Source organism: Oncorhynchus mykiss, chromosome 27 (assembly GCF_057628025.1).
Source record: "Oncorhynchus mykiss isolate SJ-2025 chromosome 27, ASM5762802v1, whole genome shotgun sequence".
Taxonomy (NCBI): Eukaryota; Metazoa; Chordata; class Actinopteri; order Salmoniformes; family Salmonidae; genus Oncorhynchus; species Oncorhynchus mykiss.
The window spans coordinates 20,476,359-20,491,363 of record NC_143048.1 but is presented as its reverse complement, the minus strand read 5'-3'; the positions used below and the strand labels follow the sequence as shown (position 1 = coordinate 20,491,363).

The window sequence follows — 15,005 nt, the reverse complement described above, 5'->3', positions numbered from 1 at the left end:
TTTAGTATGATAGGTTTCGTATGGTATGTATTACTTTTTTGGACCCATTTTATATTGTACTTCTGACACGAACGTAATGAAACAGAAGGGACCAGGTCTCGAACCCCCGACCTTCTAGCCCGAGGTCCGGCGCGCTATCGACTGTGCCGCAAAAGCATGCTCCTGCGGCAGAGTCGATTTCCGAGTTTATAAACCCAAGGTCATTACACTATGATATGTTACGAATTTGCTAAATGTACACCATGTTATGAATTTTCTACATTTATGGTATCTTATAATGTCCAGCTAGGTGGCTAGGTGGCTAAGGTTAGCTAGCTGACTAACGTTAGCTAAGCTAGGGGTTAGGTTTAAGGTTAGGGTTAAGTTTATAAGTTAGGTTAAAGGATAAAGGTTAGAGGAAGGGTTAGCTAAAAGGGTTACGGTTAGGGTTAGGGAAGAGTTAGCTAACATGTTAAGTAGTTACAAAGTAGCTAAAAAGGAGTAAGTAGTTTAAAAGTTGCTAATTAGATTCAAACTCGCAAACTTTGTTCGCGTTATACGCCCACCTACCCAGACCAACCACCGTACTTTAGTTTTTGCCTTAAATAACCATCTGTCTTATGTAACCATACCAAACGTAACTTATATCATACTAATTTGAGTGTCTCAGATTTACATTTACTGTGTTATGTCCAGTCAATGAGATCAGGCTGTGATATTGAGTCACTGGTGCCTCAAAGATGATGGCAAAACATCTGCTGCACCCACTTATGAAATTAATACACAAAATACTTTCAATGTTATGTTTTTTATTTTCATATTAAAATTCAAAATATATGTTACTGTAAAGAAACATACATGGGAGTCGTATTAATTACAAACCCTCAATTCAACAAAAAAAATAAGAAAAAATACAATTATCTTCCTGAACACATTTCCATTTGTTGGTCATTCTTGCACATTTCCTCAAGGTATGCTATATGTGGTGGCAGGTATCTTAGTGGTTAGAGTGTTGGACTAGGAACCGAAAGGTTGCTAGATCGAATCCCTGAACTGACAAGGTAAAAATCTATCATTCTGCCCCTGAACAGGACAGTTAACCCACTGTTCCTAGGCTGTCATTGAAAATAAGAGTTTGTTCTTAACTGACTTGCCTAATTAAATAAAATATGCAGCTGTAGTTTTTAAACTTCCATTCTAGCATACATGACACACATCTTTCTCTACATGTTTTTATTTTTATTTTTAAACATTCAACACCATGGGCCAGAAACGTTTGAATACATTGGCCATGCTGTCAATCCAGCATGACTTCTGCCTCGTTCAAAACAATTGGAAAATCGGAACTGAGAGAAATCTCAGAAATCTTCAGTGAGTTCTAGACAACTGGGAACAAGGAAAAAAATTAGCTCCGACTGGGAAAATATGTTTTGAACGGTCATCCAACTCGGAATTCCAAGTTGAGAACTCAGGGCTCTTTCTAGAGCTCTGACCTGAAGATCACTGACTTCATGATTCAACCTGTTTTTTTTCAGAGTTCATAGTTGTCTTGAAAGCACCATAAATCCAGAGAATGCCAGATTTGATGACAAAATTTGCCCACAAGAAGGACCGCAGCGCCACCTTCCTGCTCAAGTGAGCATAGCACAACAAGGTGAGTCCAAAAATTTATTTTATGCTTCTGCATAAATTATGTAGAATGCCGGGGAGAACAAGTATTTGACACACTGCCGATTTTGCAGATTTTCCTACTTACAAAGCATGTAGAGGTCTGTAATTTTTTTTATCATAGGTACACTTCAACTGTGAGAGACGGAATCTAAAACAAAAATCCAGAAAATCACATTGTATGATTTTTAAGTAACTAATTTGTATTTTATTGCATGACATAAGTATTTGATCACCTACCAACCAGTAAGAAGTAGGAAAACCTGCAAAATCGGCAGTGTATCAAATACTTGTTCTCCCCACTGTATGTATACTGTTGCTAAGAAAGCAATACTAAAGTGTATGGTGGGTGGTAAGCTGTTAGTAGCCCATGTGCCGCACCCTAATAATTTGGTCCCTTTTCCCCTCGTAACTTAGTCTACTGTTCTGACTTGGTGGTGCACATGTAGCCTAAAGCCTGTTTTAGAGAAATGTCATCATCGAATATTGTAAGGGCTTTCATTGTCTGCTTATATGCCCCTTTTATTTATCCTACGGTTCTGACTTGGTGTACAGGGAGAATACTGTAAGAATGACCCATGTTCTGAATTCTGTCGCTGTACATTTCAAAAGTGATGAACAAATAATATAATGGATAGGTGTCCCGTCCAAGGGACAATTGTAAATCATGCAGCGCCTTGTGTCATGATCGCAGATTTTAGAGAAACAACAAATGTCGGGACATATAAGTGTCTTATATCTTGTTAATATAACTGCATGGTCCAATTTACAGTAGCTATTACTGCCATGCTAGGATTGCTCCTAACAACAAAACACTTTTTTCACTGCGATAGGTTTGATAAAGTCACCTCTGAAGGTGAAATGTGTACTTACATTCTGAAATCTTGCTCTGATTTATCATCCCAGAAATAACATGAAGTATCGTTTTGTTAGATAAAATCCTTTTTTCATACCCTAAAAAGGTCCATATAGCATGCACGATCGATTTTGTATTTCCACTCTTTCAATTTGCAAAGAAAGGAATCTGTGAAAATCTAACTCTAAACGTTGTTTCAACCAGTCAAATCACGTTCGTATGTATTCCTCAGAGATCATAGAACGTAACCAGACTTCACTATATCATTAGGGGTGTAGTATATCCTATAGGACACCAAATTTGGTCAGTAAGCAACACCTTCATGGCACGCCGATGACAAGGGCGGTCTTCACTTGATTGACTTTAACTTTGTCAAATAAGCACCAATTGGGGTCAAACAAAGCTAGCTAGATAGCCAATGAGCTGGGCTTTACAGGAGTATCCGTAAACCCTGTATCCGTCTCAAAATGTAGCTGCCAACATTGCGATAGCATGCCTTTTCCTTGTGGACAAAAATTATAAGATTATTCAGAGTTATGAAGTTATGAAAATTGGTTGTTTTGCAAATGTTTACTAATACTGGGAAAGCTAAATCAGAGTCCAAGTATACAGATTTGACGATATTCTTGCAGAAAAATGTCATATGAATGCAAATGTCTCCTTCACAATTTGCCCAAATGTGCCTGGGTGACTTCACACTAAATTACATGTAGTTCGCTCATACTTCAAGTTATCCGTCTGAAACTTTGCACATACACTGCTGCCATTGTGTGGACACCATCGGAATTACAACCAGAGTGATGGGACCTTTCTCTTGCATTTCAAAGATGGTGATAGAAAAAAAACGTTTGTATTTTTTCTTTGTATTTTCTTCTACCAGATCTATTGTTTTATATTCTCCTACATTCAATTCAGATTTCCACAAACTTTCAAATGTGTGTCCTTCCAAATGGTACCAATAACATGCATATCCTTGCTTTAGGGCCTGAGCTACAGGCAGTTAGATTTGGGTATGTCATTTAGGCGAAAATTGAAAAAAAGGGGTCTATCCCTAAGAAGATTATGTTGACTACGTCCGTTCTAGCTCTCTCATTGTCTTAATCAAAATTAGGGATGGCCTCTTATCCGCCCGTCGTCCCCTTATGCCATTGTTTGTACATCTCAATTGTCAGTAGAAACCGCATTTGTTTAAACAAGTCAGCAATATCAGCTATGTTTTTTTTAAAGGCGGTAAATGAGGATGAATGAACTGTTTCGCTGCCCGACAAGGCTCCGCTGATACCCAGGTGTAACAGTGGTAAGGATTCACTCCATGTTGCTGAAAAGAAAGCTCTGCTGTTGGGACAGCTTTATGTAGGCCCTAACAGTTTGTGGGCACCGTTTATCACTGTTATCGTACAATTCATGTTTGCCCCATCAAGATTTACATGCAACAAATCACCACTGTAGCCTAATCATGCCAAAATATCAAAACATGAAGAGGTAGTTTCAGATGTTTTCAGAACATAGGCAGGGACTGCTGTCCTAGCTTTATAGGGAAGCTGTTTCCAGCATTGGCGTGCCAGGACAGAGACGAGCTTGGATTGGGCTGAGCGGGAGGGCCAAGAGACCAGAGGTGGCAAAACGGAGTGCTCGGGTTGAGCATAGCCTGAAGGTAGGGAGGGGCAGTTCCTCTTGCTGCTCTGAAGGCAAGTACCATAGTCTTGTAGGGGAGGGGTATGTATGGGAGTTCTGATTGGTTCCAAGTTTAGCAGTTTGGCAAATTTGCGTGAGCAGAGTGATGAAATATATTTATTTGAAAATGTGCAAGAATTGAAGATGCAAACACATTTTTGGGTCATAAGAAAGTTTTACTGTCATATACAAAAAATCAGCGCCTCCCTCGAAGGGGATCGACCAACTTCACGTTTTTCGGCTTCGGCCCACCACTTACGCAACACTGTTAGGATTGTCACAACCTCCATTACCAAAGTTACACCATGTGGTTACAAAAGACTACAACAATATACAGACACTTACCAACCAACTTGGCCACAATGGTACTTTACATTTATAATGGCAAATAGCAATAACAGTATGTCGTATCATTACAAAACAGGACACATGATCCGCAATATAAAGCTCACAAGTTAATGCAAGTACTTCAGATATCACCACCACAATCTGTTAATCTGCCCGAAAAGAAACAAATATAGTACATACATACATGTTGTAAACTAGTGAAGTTCATTCAGGAGTCTTATCGCAATAAAGGCAACTTCTGAATGGAAATAAATCATGGCTGTTTTTGTAGAATAGTCTTCAGCCGTTCATTGACTGTCTGATGTTTGGGAGGTCTATTCAAGCAGCTGAAACAAGCTTTGCTAATGAGCTTCATATCAAACATCATTAGTGTCTTTTCATTGTTGATAGTGGTACAGTATAGCAGTGTGTTGCCATTGGTAGGGTCATCTAATTTTGCTATTCTAATCATTGTATTCCATGAAGAATTGGTCAAGTAGAATTACTGCTTGGCTGGAACCAGGTCTTGCTGGGTAAGACTGCCCACCCCTGCAATAGTGGATGTGTTTGGTCAGAGAGCATGAGAATCAACATGCAAATAAGAATAAGCTCTCTTTTCAAAAGACCCTCATGGATGTTCTAGACTCAGGGAAACAGAAAGAACCCCTCACTGGTTATAGAAACACCACAATGCCCAACAGTTTATACACCACATACTGTAGATACCACTATCAATCCATATATCTCCAATATAACCAACAATTATTCTAAAGGGATATACAATATTATTCAAACTGTGTTCATTAACCATATTTATAATTTTATTCATCCTTGATAATTAAATCCACAACTTTTTTTTGAATACAAATAAATTACAAATATACAAAAAAAATTAAATAAAATAAAAAAGTGGAGCAAAACATAGAAATACATCTTGTTAGAAAAACTTCAGCTCAATATTACCGATGGTCTGTAATGTTATGATGGATACTAGATAGAGGTTGCCCTTTTAGGCACAGATCTAGGATATGGGACAGGTAGCTGATATTGGATCTGTGCCTAAATGGGCAACTTCTACCAAGAACAGGGATGGGCAACTCCAGTCTTCGAGGGCCGGAGTGGTGTCACACCTTTTCCCGATCCCTACCAATCACAGCTGATTAAACAAATGGCATTCTGAACTGAAGATCATGATTAGTTGATTACTGCAGTCAGGCATGTTAGCTGGGGGAAAAAGTGTGGCACCGATCAGGCTCCCGAGGACTGGAGTTTCCCATCCCTGCTCTAAGTAAAAGTTGCACTTTTAGGCACAGATCCAGAATCAGTTCACCTATCTCATATCCTTCCTCTAAGGAGTGTTCTGCCTCCTTCAGGCCAACTCTGTAATGACACTTCAATGACCACCAACCATGTCAGTCATCAGATACCAGTCTAACGGCCTGTATGTCATTAGTGATGTCATTAGCTGGTGTGTATTGGAAGAGCTGGCTCTCTCGGTTATCATGGTGACTGTGTGGACCTAGTATTGAGAGGTGCACTCGACTTAATGGGCAAGTTCCAAATGGACTAACATAGCAGCCGTTGCCTGTGTGCCTGTGTGTGTGTGAGGGAGAGAAAGCAAACATAGCTGCTGTTTCTTAGGGAAATGTTGTTTTAGTTTAATTTCCACAAAATTCAACTCGACATCGATCTGAAGTCAACCTTGTTGTTTGGTTAACAACCCGATCAGTGAGTATGTGAAACAGTTTTGAGAAATACCAACACGCCTCTTTTTTGTTGGTGTGTCTGTTGGTTTTATTTTTGGTGCTTTTTACTCCTTTTCTCCCCAAATTTGTGATATCCAATTGCTAGTTACAGTCTTCTCTCATCACTGTAACTCCTGTACGGACTCGGCAGAGGCGAAGGTTGAGAGCAATGCATCCTCCGAAACACGAGGATGCACTGCACTGCTTCTTGACACACTGCTCACTTAACCCAGAAGCACCAATGTGTCGGAGGGAACACCGTACAGCTGGCGACCAAAGTCAGCTTGCATGCACCTAGCTGCCACAAGTAGTCACTAGAGCGCGATGGGACAAGGACATCCCAGCAGGCCAAACACTCACCTAACCCAGACGACTCTGGGCCAAATGTGTGCTGCCTCATGGGAACCCTTACAAAATAGATAGCAAAGATCATGTTAGGAACAGATGCAGTTGCTACAGTCTTCCGAGGTAGCAGGTGTTTAGTTTACATAAGGCTTGGCCAATAAACGTCTTCGACTCTAGTGCTAGTTTTACTCGACATGTTTACAACATGTTCAAGAAGACACAGGTGTTGGATTCAATGATTCCATATAGTATTTATATATTTTTTTCTTTCTCAGTGTTATGAGATTTGCACCTCAACTTGTAAGACATTTCACACACATACACACGCAAGCACACACACACACACAGACACACACGTGCATTCTGAAAGTATTCTGACCCCTTGACTTTTTCCACATTTTGTTATGTTAAAGGGTAAGACTTTAAAATTGATTAAATATTTTTTTCCCTCCTCAATTTACACACACACCCCACAAAGACAAAGCAAAAACAGATTTATACATTTTTGCTAATGTATAAAAATAAATAAATAATGGAAATATCACATTTACATAAGTATTCAGACCAAAGACTCAATACTTTGTTTAAGAAACTTTGTCAGCAATTACAGTCTTGAGTCTTCCTGGGTATGATGCTACAAACTTGGCACACCTGTATTTGGGGAGTTTCTCCCATTCTTCTCAGCAGATCCCATCAAGCTCTGTCAGGTTCGATGCGTCGCTGCACATTTTTTTTGAGGTCTCTCCAGAGATGTTCGATCGGTTTTAAGTCCGGGCTCTGACTGGGCCACTCAAGGACTTTCATTGACTTGTCCCAAAACCACTCCTGTGTTGTCTTAGCTTTGTGCATAGGGTCGTTGTCCTGTTGGAAGGTGAACCTTCGCCCTAGTCTGAGGTCCTGAGCGCTCCGCAGCAGGTTTTCATCAATGATCTCTGTACTTTTCTCCATTCATCTTTCCCTCGATCCCCACAGCATGATGCTGCCATTACCATGTTTCACCGTAGGGATGGTCTCAGGTTTCCTCCAGACGTGACGCTTGGCATTCAGTTCAAAGAGTTCAATCTTGGTTTCATCAGACCAGAGAATCTTGAGAATCAGAATCAGAGTCCTTTAGGGGCCTTTTGGCAAACTCCAAGCGGAGTGCCTTTTTATGAGGAGTGGCTTCCGTCTGGTCACTCTACCAAAAAGGCCTGATTGGTGGAGAGCTGCAGAGATGGTTGTCTTTCTGGAAGGTTCTCCCATCTCCACAAAGGAAATTTGGCACTCAGAGTGATAATTCCTTCGACCTCATGGCTTGGTTTTTGCTCTGACATGCACTGTCAACTTTGGGACCTTATATAGACAGGTGTGCCATTCCAAATCATGTGCAATCAGTTGAATTTCCCACACGTGGGGCCTCCCGGGTGGCGCAGTGGTTAAGGGCGCTGTACTGCTGTGCCATCAGAGTCCCTGGGTTCGCGCCCAGGCTCTGTCGTAACCGGCCGCGACCGGGAGGTCCGTGGGGCGACGCACAATTGGCCTAGCGTCGTCCGGGTTAGGGAGGGATTGGTCGGTAGGGATCTCCTTGTCTCATCGCGCACCAGCGACTCCTGTGGCGGGCCGGGCGCAGTGCGTGCTAGCCAAGGTTGCCAGGTGCAGCCTCTGACACATTGGTGCGGCTGGCTTCCGGGTTGGATGCGCGCTGTGTTAAGAAGCAGTATGGCTGGTTGGGTTGTGTATCGGAGGACGCATGACATTCAGCCTTCGTCTCTCCCGAGCCCGTACGGGAGTTGTAGCAATGAGACAAGATAGTAGCTACTACAACAATTGGATACCATGAAATTGGGGAGAAAAAGGGGTAAAAAAAAGAAGAAAAAAAATAGACTTTCAACCTTCGTCTCTCCCGACCCCGTACGGGAGTTGTAGTGATGAGACAAGATAGTAACTACTAAAACAATTGGATACCACGAAATTGGGGAGAAAAAGGGGTAAAATTCAACAAAAAAAGATTTTACCACAGGTGGACTCCAATCAAGTTGTAGAAACATTTCAAGGATGATCAAATCTCAATTTCGAGGCTTACGTAAAATAAGGTCTTTCATTTTTTTAAATACATTTTCAAAAAAATCTAAAAACCTGTTTTTGCTTTGTCATTAAACGGGTACTGTGATTGATGAGGGATTATTTTGTATTTAAATACATTTAAACAAATCAAATATATATTTTATATTTGAGATTCTTCAAAGTAGCCACCCTTTGCCTTGATGACAGCTTTGCACACTCTTGGCATTTTCTCAACCAGCTTCATGAGGTAGTCACCTGGAATGCATTTCAATTAACAGTTGTGCCTTGTTAATTTGTGGAATTTCTTTCCTTCTTAATGCGTTTCAGACAATCAGTTGTGTGGTGACAAGGTAGAGGTGGTATACAGAATATAGCCCTATTTGGTAAAATACCAACTCAATATTATGGCAAGAACACCTCAAATAAGCAGAGAGAAATGACAGTCCATTATTACTTTAAGACATGAAGGTCAGTCAATGCAGATCATTTCAAGAACCTTTCAAGTTTCTTCAAGTGCAGTCGCAAAAACAATTAAGTGCTATGATGAAACTGGCTCTCATGAGGACCGCCACAGGAAAGGAAGACCCAGCGTTACCTCTACTGCAGAGAATAAGTTCATTAGAGTTACCAGCCTCAAAAATTGCAGCCCAAATCAATGCTTCAGAGTTCAAGTAACAGACACATCTCAACATCAACTGTTCAGAGGAGACTGTGTGAATCAGGCCTTCGTGGTCGAATTGCTGCAAATAAACCACTACTAGAGGACACCAATAAGAAGAAGAGACCTGCTTGGGCCAAGAAACACGAGCAATGGACATTAGAGCGGTGGAAATCTGTCCTTTGGTCTGATGAGTCCAAATTTGAGATTTTTGGTTCCAACCGCCGTGGCTTTATGAGATGCAGAGTAGGTGAACGGATGATCTCAGCATGTGTAGTTCCCACCGTGAAGCATGGAGGAGGACGTGTGATGGTGTGGGTGTGCTTTGCTGGTGACACTGTCATGATTTATTTAGAATTCAAGGCACACTTAACCAGCATGGCTACCACAGCATTCTGCAGCGATACGCCATCTCATCTCGTTTGCACTTAGTGGGACTATCATTTGTTTTTCAACAGGACAGTGACCCAACATACCTCCAGGCTGTGTAAGGGCTATTTGACCAAAAAATGAGAGTGATTGAGAGCTGCATCAGATGACCTGGCCTCCACAATCACCCGACCCTCAACCCAATTGAGATGGTTTGGGATGAGTTGGACCGCAGAGTGAAGGAAAAGCAGCCAACAAGTGCCCAGCATGTCAGAACTCCTTCAAGACTGTTGGAAAAGCATTCCTCATGAAGCTGGTTGAGAGAATGCCAAGAGTGTGCAAAGCTGTTATCTAGGCAAAGGGTGGATACTTTAAAGAATCTAAAATCTAAAATATATTTAGATTTGTTAAACTTTTTTTTTACTACATGATTCCATATTTGTTATATCATAGTTTTGATGTCTTCACTATTATTCTACAATGTAGAAAATAGTACAAATTTTTAAAAAAAACTTGAATGAGTAGGTGTGTCCAAACTTTTGACTATATATATATACACACACACACGACCGATTGGGTGAGAACCCAAACTTTCTAAGGTACAGTAGAGCACATTATCCTGCACACTCACACAGTACACATATATACACACACATTATTTCATAGATGTGTCACTTCTTTTTGGCTATCATTCAATGGACCTTGTGTGTGTGAATTGTAAACGCCTGTACCTCAAAACAGAAGAGATGGGGAAGTGTAAGGTACAAGATCTGTTGGCCACAAAGTGTGTATTTATATGTGTGTGTGTTTGTTTGTGACTGACATCCTCGCGCTCCCGGCTTCGCTACAGGATGTCTTATGTATCTCCCTGTGTGTGTACATACGTACGTGTGTTCATACATCCTGCTCACCCTCTCGAATACTCAAGGACATCTTATCCATCTCTGCCATTATACAATCTCTGCCATTATCTCTTCTCCCTCCCTCCCTTCCTTCCTACGTCTCCTTCTGTCCCTCTCCTTGCCCTCTACTCTCTTTACAATCTGTGGGCGTGGGTGTACTACTCTTGAGGAAGTCAGACCTCAGCAGGCGGTAGAAGAGCACTATATTCATGGCGGTCATAATGGCTAGCCCTACACTCCCCGCTGTGTAGCTGAACAGGGGGATGTTGTCCCGGTTCAGAACCAGCCAGCGGGTCATCCAGGCCAGGGTGTTGATCCGGAACACCACATAGGTACCTGGAATAATATGTTGTTCGTTAATATCAGCACCAAGAACAGAGATCCTATTAAATGACACAGAACAGAGATCCTATTAAATGACACAGAACAGAGATCCTATTAAATGACACAGAACAGAGATCCTATTAAATGACACAGAACAGAGATCCTATTAAATGACACAGAACAGAGATTATATTAAATGACACAGAACAGAGATCCTATTAAATGACACAGAACAGAGATTATATTAAATGACACAGAACAGAGATCCTATTAAATGACACAGAACAGAGATTATATTAAATGACACAGAACAGAGATCCTATTAAATGACACAGAACAGAGATTATATTAAATGACACAGAACAGAGATCCTATTAAATGACACAGAACAGAGATTATATTAAATGACACAGAACAGAGATCCTATTAAATGACACATGTATTTCTATATGTAATTCTATGGGGCTAACATTTGTATAATCTACTTACTACAGTGCTTTATGACAGTTGAAAGGTCATGTAACCAAACCACTTAATGGCAACACCTCATGATGTGAAGTTATAGATAATAAATGTCTAGCACAAGCTAGCTGTTCATAAAAAATATCCTTTCATCATTGAAACCTTTTGAACGTGACAGTACCTAGGTTGACCATGCTGTTGATGCGGTAGAGGTTGCCCTCTGCTAGGTTGGCCATGCGTAAGATCTGCCGCAGGTGGAGGAACACAGAGTTGATCTCAACCAGGAGGGCCACCACAGCAAAGCCCACGTAGCGACCGGTCAGGACGGTGATGCCGAAACAGCTGATCACCTAGGAGGAAGAGAGAGCGAGAGAGAGGGAGAATGAGATAAACTTAGACACCGAGTGGCAGTGATTTAGTCAAATTCCTAAACCTAGAGTTTGACTTAAATCCTAAGTCCCTAGCTTTCGAGTCCAGGTCTGAGTCAACTCACATGTCCTAACATAACAAACAAACAACCTACTCATCTACCCAGAAGTCACATGGTTAACCATCATCTCATGAGGTAGTGGTGGGATGACTGGGATCTCATGACTTAGGTCATGTCCACCATATTAGCCACGGTGCAAAACGCACCACATCCTGTGACCACCTGACTCAAAGCACTACAGACTTTTTTTGTATTTATGATAAACATTGTATTATTTCCAGGAAAATGTCATGCAGTTAGATTATCATAACAAGCCTTTGTTTGTTTTTCCTTTATTTGCTTGTTTATTTGCTTCCTTTATTTGCAGATACATGCCTTCGAATGTCAAACACTGACTACTCTTTATTTAATTACATTGAGGAAGGTCATCATGCTTATGAAACATCTGCAAGGTCATGGTTATGAAATGAAAGTCTGAGGCTACAGCATATCTGACAGTCTTTGGTAACAGGGTGATGTAGTAGCGTACCAGAACCAATAGGTGGCACCCAATGCCAGTCTACAATAGAGCCACTTTAGAATGTGTACATACTGCTCTGATATACAATAACTTCAGGGAAATCTTTTGAATAATCTTTTATTAGACTGCAGCAGCCTTTACAACGTCTGTATTGTGTTGTGTGTCAGAGTTAGATCAGTAAATCTCACATCTTTGTTACTGTAGCAGACTGGAGAGATTGATGTTTTCCCCAAAATATCCCATTGAGAACAGCAATGTCCGAGTAGTCCAATGACCTGACCCTGTCCACACTGTTACTAACCCGAACCTTTCTCAAAACTCCTGTCTCAATTCAAACCACTGAATTACTCAGTCTGTCTCCCAAATGGCACCCTATTCCCAATATAGTGCACTGTGTGTGTGCACAAAAGTAGCAAACAACATAGGGAATAGGGTGCCATTTGAAACACAGATTTAATTCTGGGAGGCTGTAGACCATGTTACATAGCAGTTACTGGCACACCAATGTAGCGATGTAAAGCACAAAGTATCTTGTTAGGACACTCAAACATCCTCAATGGCTCAGTTGTGCGACTAAGCTTAACAATTAGGCAGGACCCAATGGAAGGGCTTTCAGTGTGTGTATGTGTGTGGTGTGTGTGTGGCCCCAGGGGTGAGGCTGGAGTCAACAGACGAGGTGCCGTCCCTAAACTGAAAAATGGTCATGGGATAAACAGCAGCACACACACTGAGGTCTAGTCTAAAGGTCAGCACACACACTGGCTAGTGGCTACCCCCTAAAGAGGAATAAAAAGACAGAAACAGACGCTTACATGTAGAAACTCAGGTCCAAGCATGTCTGAATAATAACACCTATTTAGCCAGACTACCAGCAGGCCAGCACCGACGTGAGACACAGCATTATGTCCTATCTCCTGCTGCAGGCTGTGTGTATGTGTGTGTATATATAGAGGCCCTAATCCCATGCTGCTCTTAGCCAATAAGGTGTGTGTGACTCTTTCCCCAGGGAGAGAGAAGTCCCAGGTAAACACCTCGGTCTCTCATACATACACACTCACACTAAACTTCAACCTGTCTTATCGTTCTTCCAGGTCACACATCTCCCCCGGGACACTCAAAACAGGAACTATGGAGATCAAATAAAAACAGTATAAAAAGCTCTGATAAGAGACCTCATGGCCAGGATTCTGTTTACATGATTATCGATCACCTTGTAGCTCTCTCTGTGACGTCTTGTATGAGTGCTGTATGGTCTCTCAACATTGATCCTTGGCACTCACTGTGTAGGCTGGTTCTCACTTCAGCTGAACATCAAGACAGACACGTACTAACTGTATGTATTAAGAATAACTGCTTGGTCAATTAGAACAAACATGAATCACCTATTTTAGAAATACTGTTTGATATTCAGACTCCATTTTGGTTACTTATCTGTGATACTTCAAATAGTAGAATTTGACCATGGATTATTGGTTGAAATAAAAAGCCTGCATACATAATGATTCCTGATGACCCTGGGACAATAGACTTAGCAGACTCGTTGGAGATCCTATTATGTGTGTTTATGTCTGCTTGTATGGCCATGGCTTCCTCTATGATGTTTGAGGAGCGTCGTTAGTGAGAGGTATCTTTAGTAGAGACACTGATTGTAGTTTCCTCCCTGTCCTTGTGAAGGGAGGGGGTAATAAGAGCCATGTATATAATGACTGATTGTAATCATTGATAGAAGTGGGTGAGGAGGCACTCACTTAATAACCCCTTACACAAGCTTTACACTACAAAACCTTGATTCCCCACAATGATTCAGCGAAGCAGTCAGGCCATAATCAGGAAATGATAGCCTCAAATCACCACTGAGAGAGACAGGGGGACATCACTTGGCCAAAGCTCAGGCACGTGGCTCTTTTTGTGGGGTATGATTAGGACCAGACGCCATAGCCTAGGTCCTGGCTGGGTCCTGTCAGTTAAACAAATTAAATCAAACCATGAAAGGGGATGAACCCCAAAACCTTGCCCGACAGTGAGCCCCCTGGCTGGGGTTGAAGCTACTGTAATCCTCTCTCCTCTGTATCAGACAGACAGATAAGACAGCCCTGGACCATTAGAATGATTCAGCATTAGCAGGCTATCCCCTGCTAAGCCAGGGTCAGGCTTGGCAGCGAGCTGCTGGTAGCCTATTAACAGTGCCACAGACAGAGACACATAGTGGATATACACAGGGCCAAGGGGATGAGACTGCTGGCAGGGGACCCAGTCTGTGACAGCATGGATGGGCACGGTGTGGGCACGGGCATGGGCACGGTGAGGTTAGCCTTGCTCTTACACTATGTGCTGCTGTGTCATGTTCAGTAAGGTACAAGGTAGCAAAACGTTTTGAAATGGAAAGCAAAAATCAGCAGTAGAACCCTAGTTTCAAAGCATTTTCTCTCGTTTTGTGTATATTGAACTGGTTGGGGGTAAAGGAGAAAGGGTGAAAACAGCTTGTGTTTGCGTGTGTTTCCTTAACCACAGTGAAGAATGGCAGGTAAGGGAAAGATAGATCAAAGATGGCCGATAGACCCAAGGTGGCGCACAGCACTGGCAGAGCGACAATGGCGGAGGATAAAAACAAAAGTGGCCTAGATACTCAATTTCTAGGAATAACAGATAATTGACTTGGGTGTTGATAAGCATTTAGATGCAACTTCATCCTACTAAGATTTG

At 41.7% G+C, this 15,005-nt stretch overlaps 1 protein-coding gene across 1 annotated transcript in view; it reads right to left on the bottom strand.

Annotated features, from left to right (window-relative positions):
• Positions 1–4,332: 4,332 nt before the first annotated feature.
• LOC110507699 (TLC domain-containing protein 2) overlaps positions 4,333–15,005 on the bottom strand; it is a 41,730-nt gene continuing 31,057 nt past the window's right edge. The window contains exons 4-5 of the mRNA XM_021587854.3: positions 11,534–11,702; positions 4,333–10,902 (exon numbers count right to left, since the gene is read on the bottom strand). Coding sequence (XP_021443529.2) covers positions 10,661–10,902; positions 11,534–11,702 — 411 coding nt within the window. The 3' untranslated portion in view covers positions 4,333–10,660. The remainder of the gene's footprint in view (positions 10,903–11,533; positions 11,703–15,005) is intronic.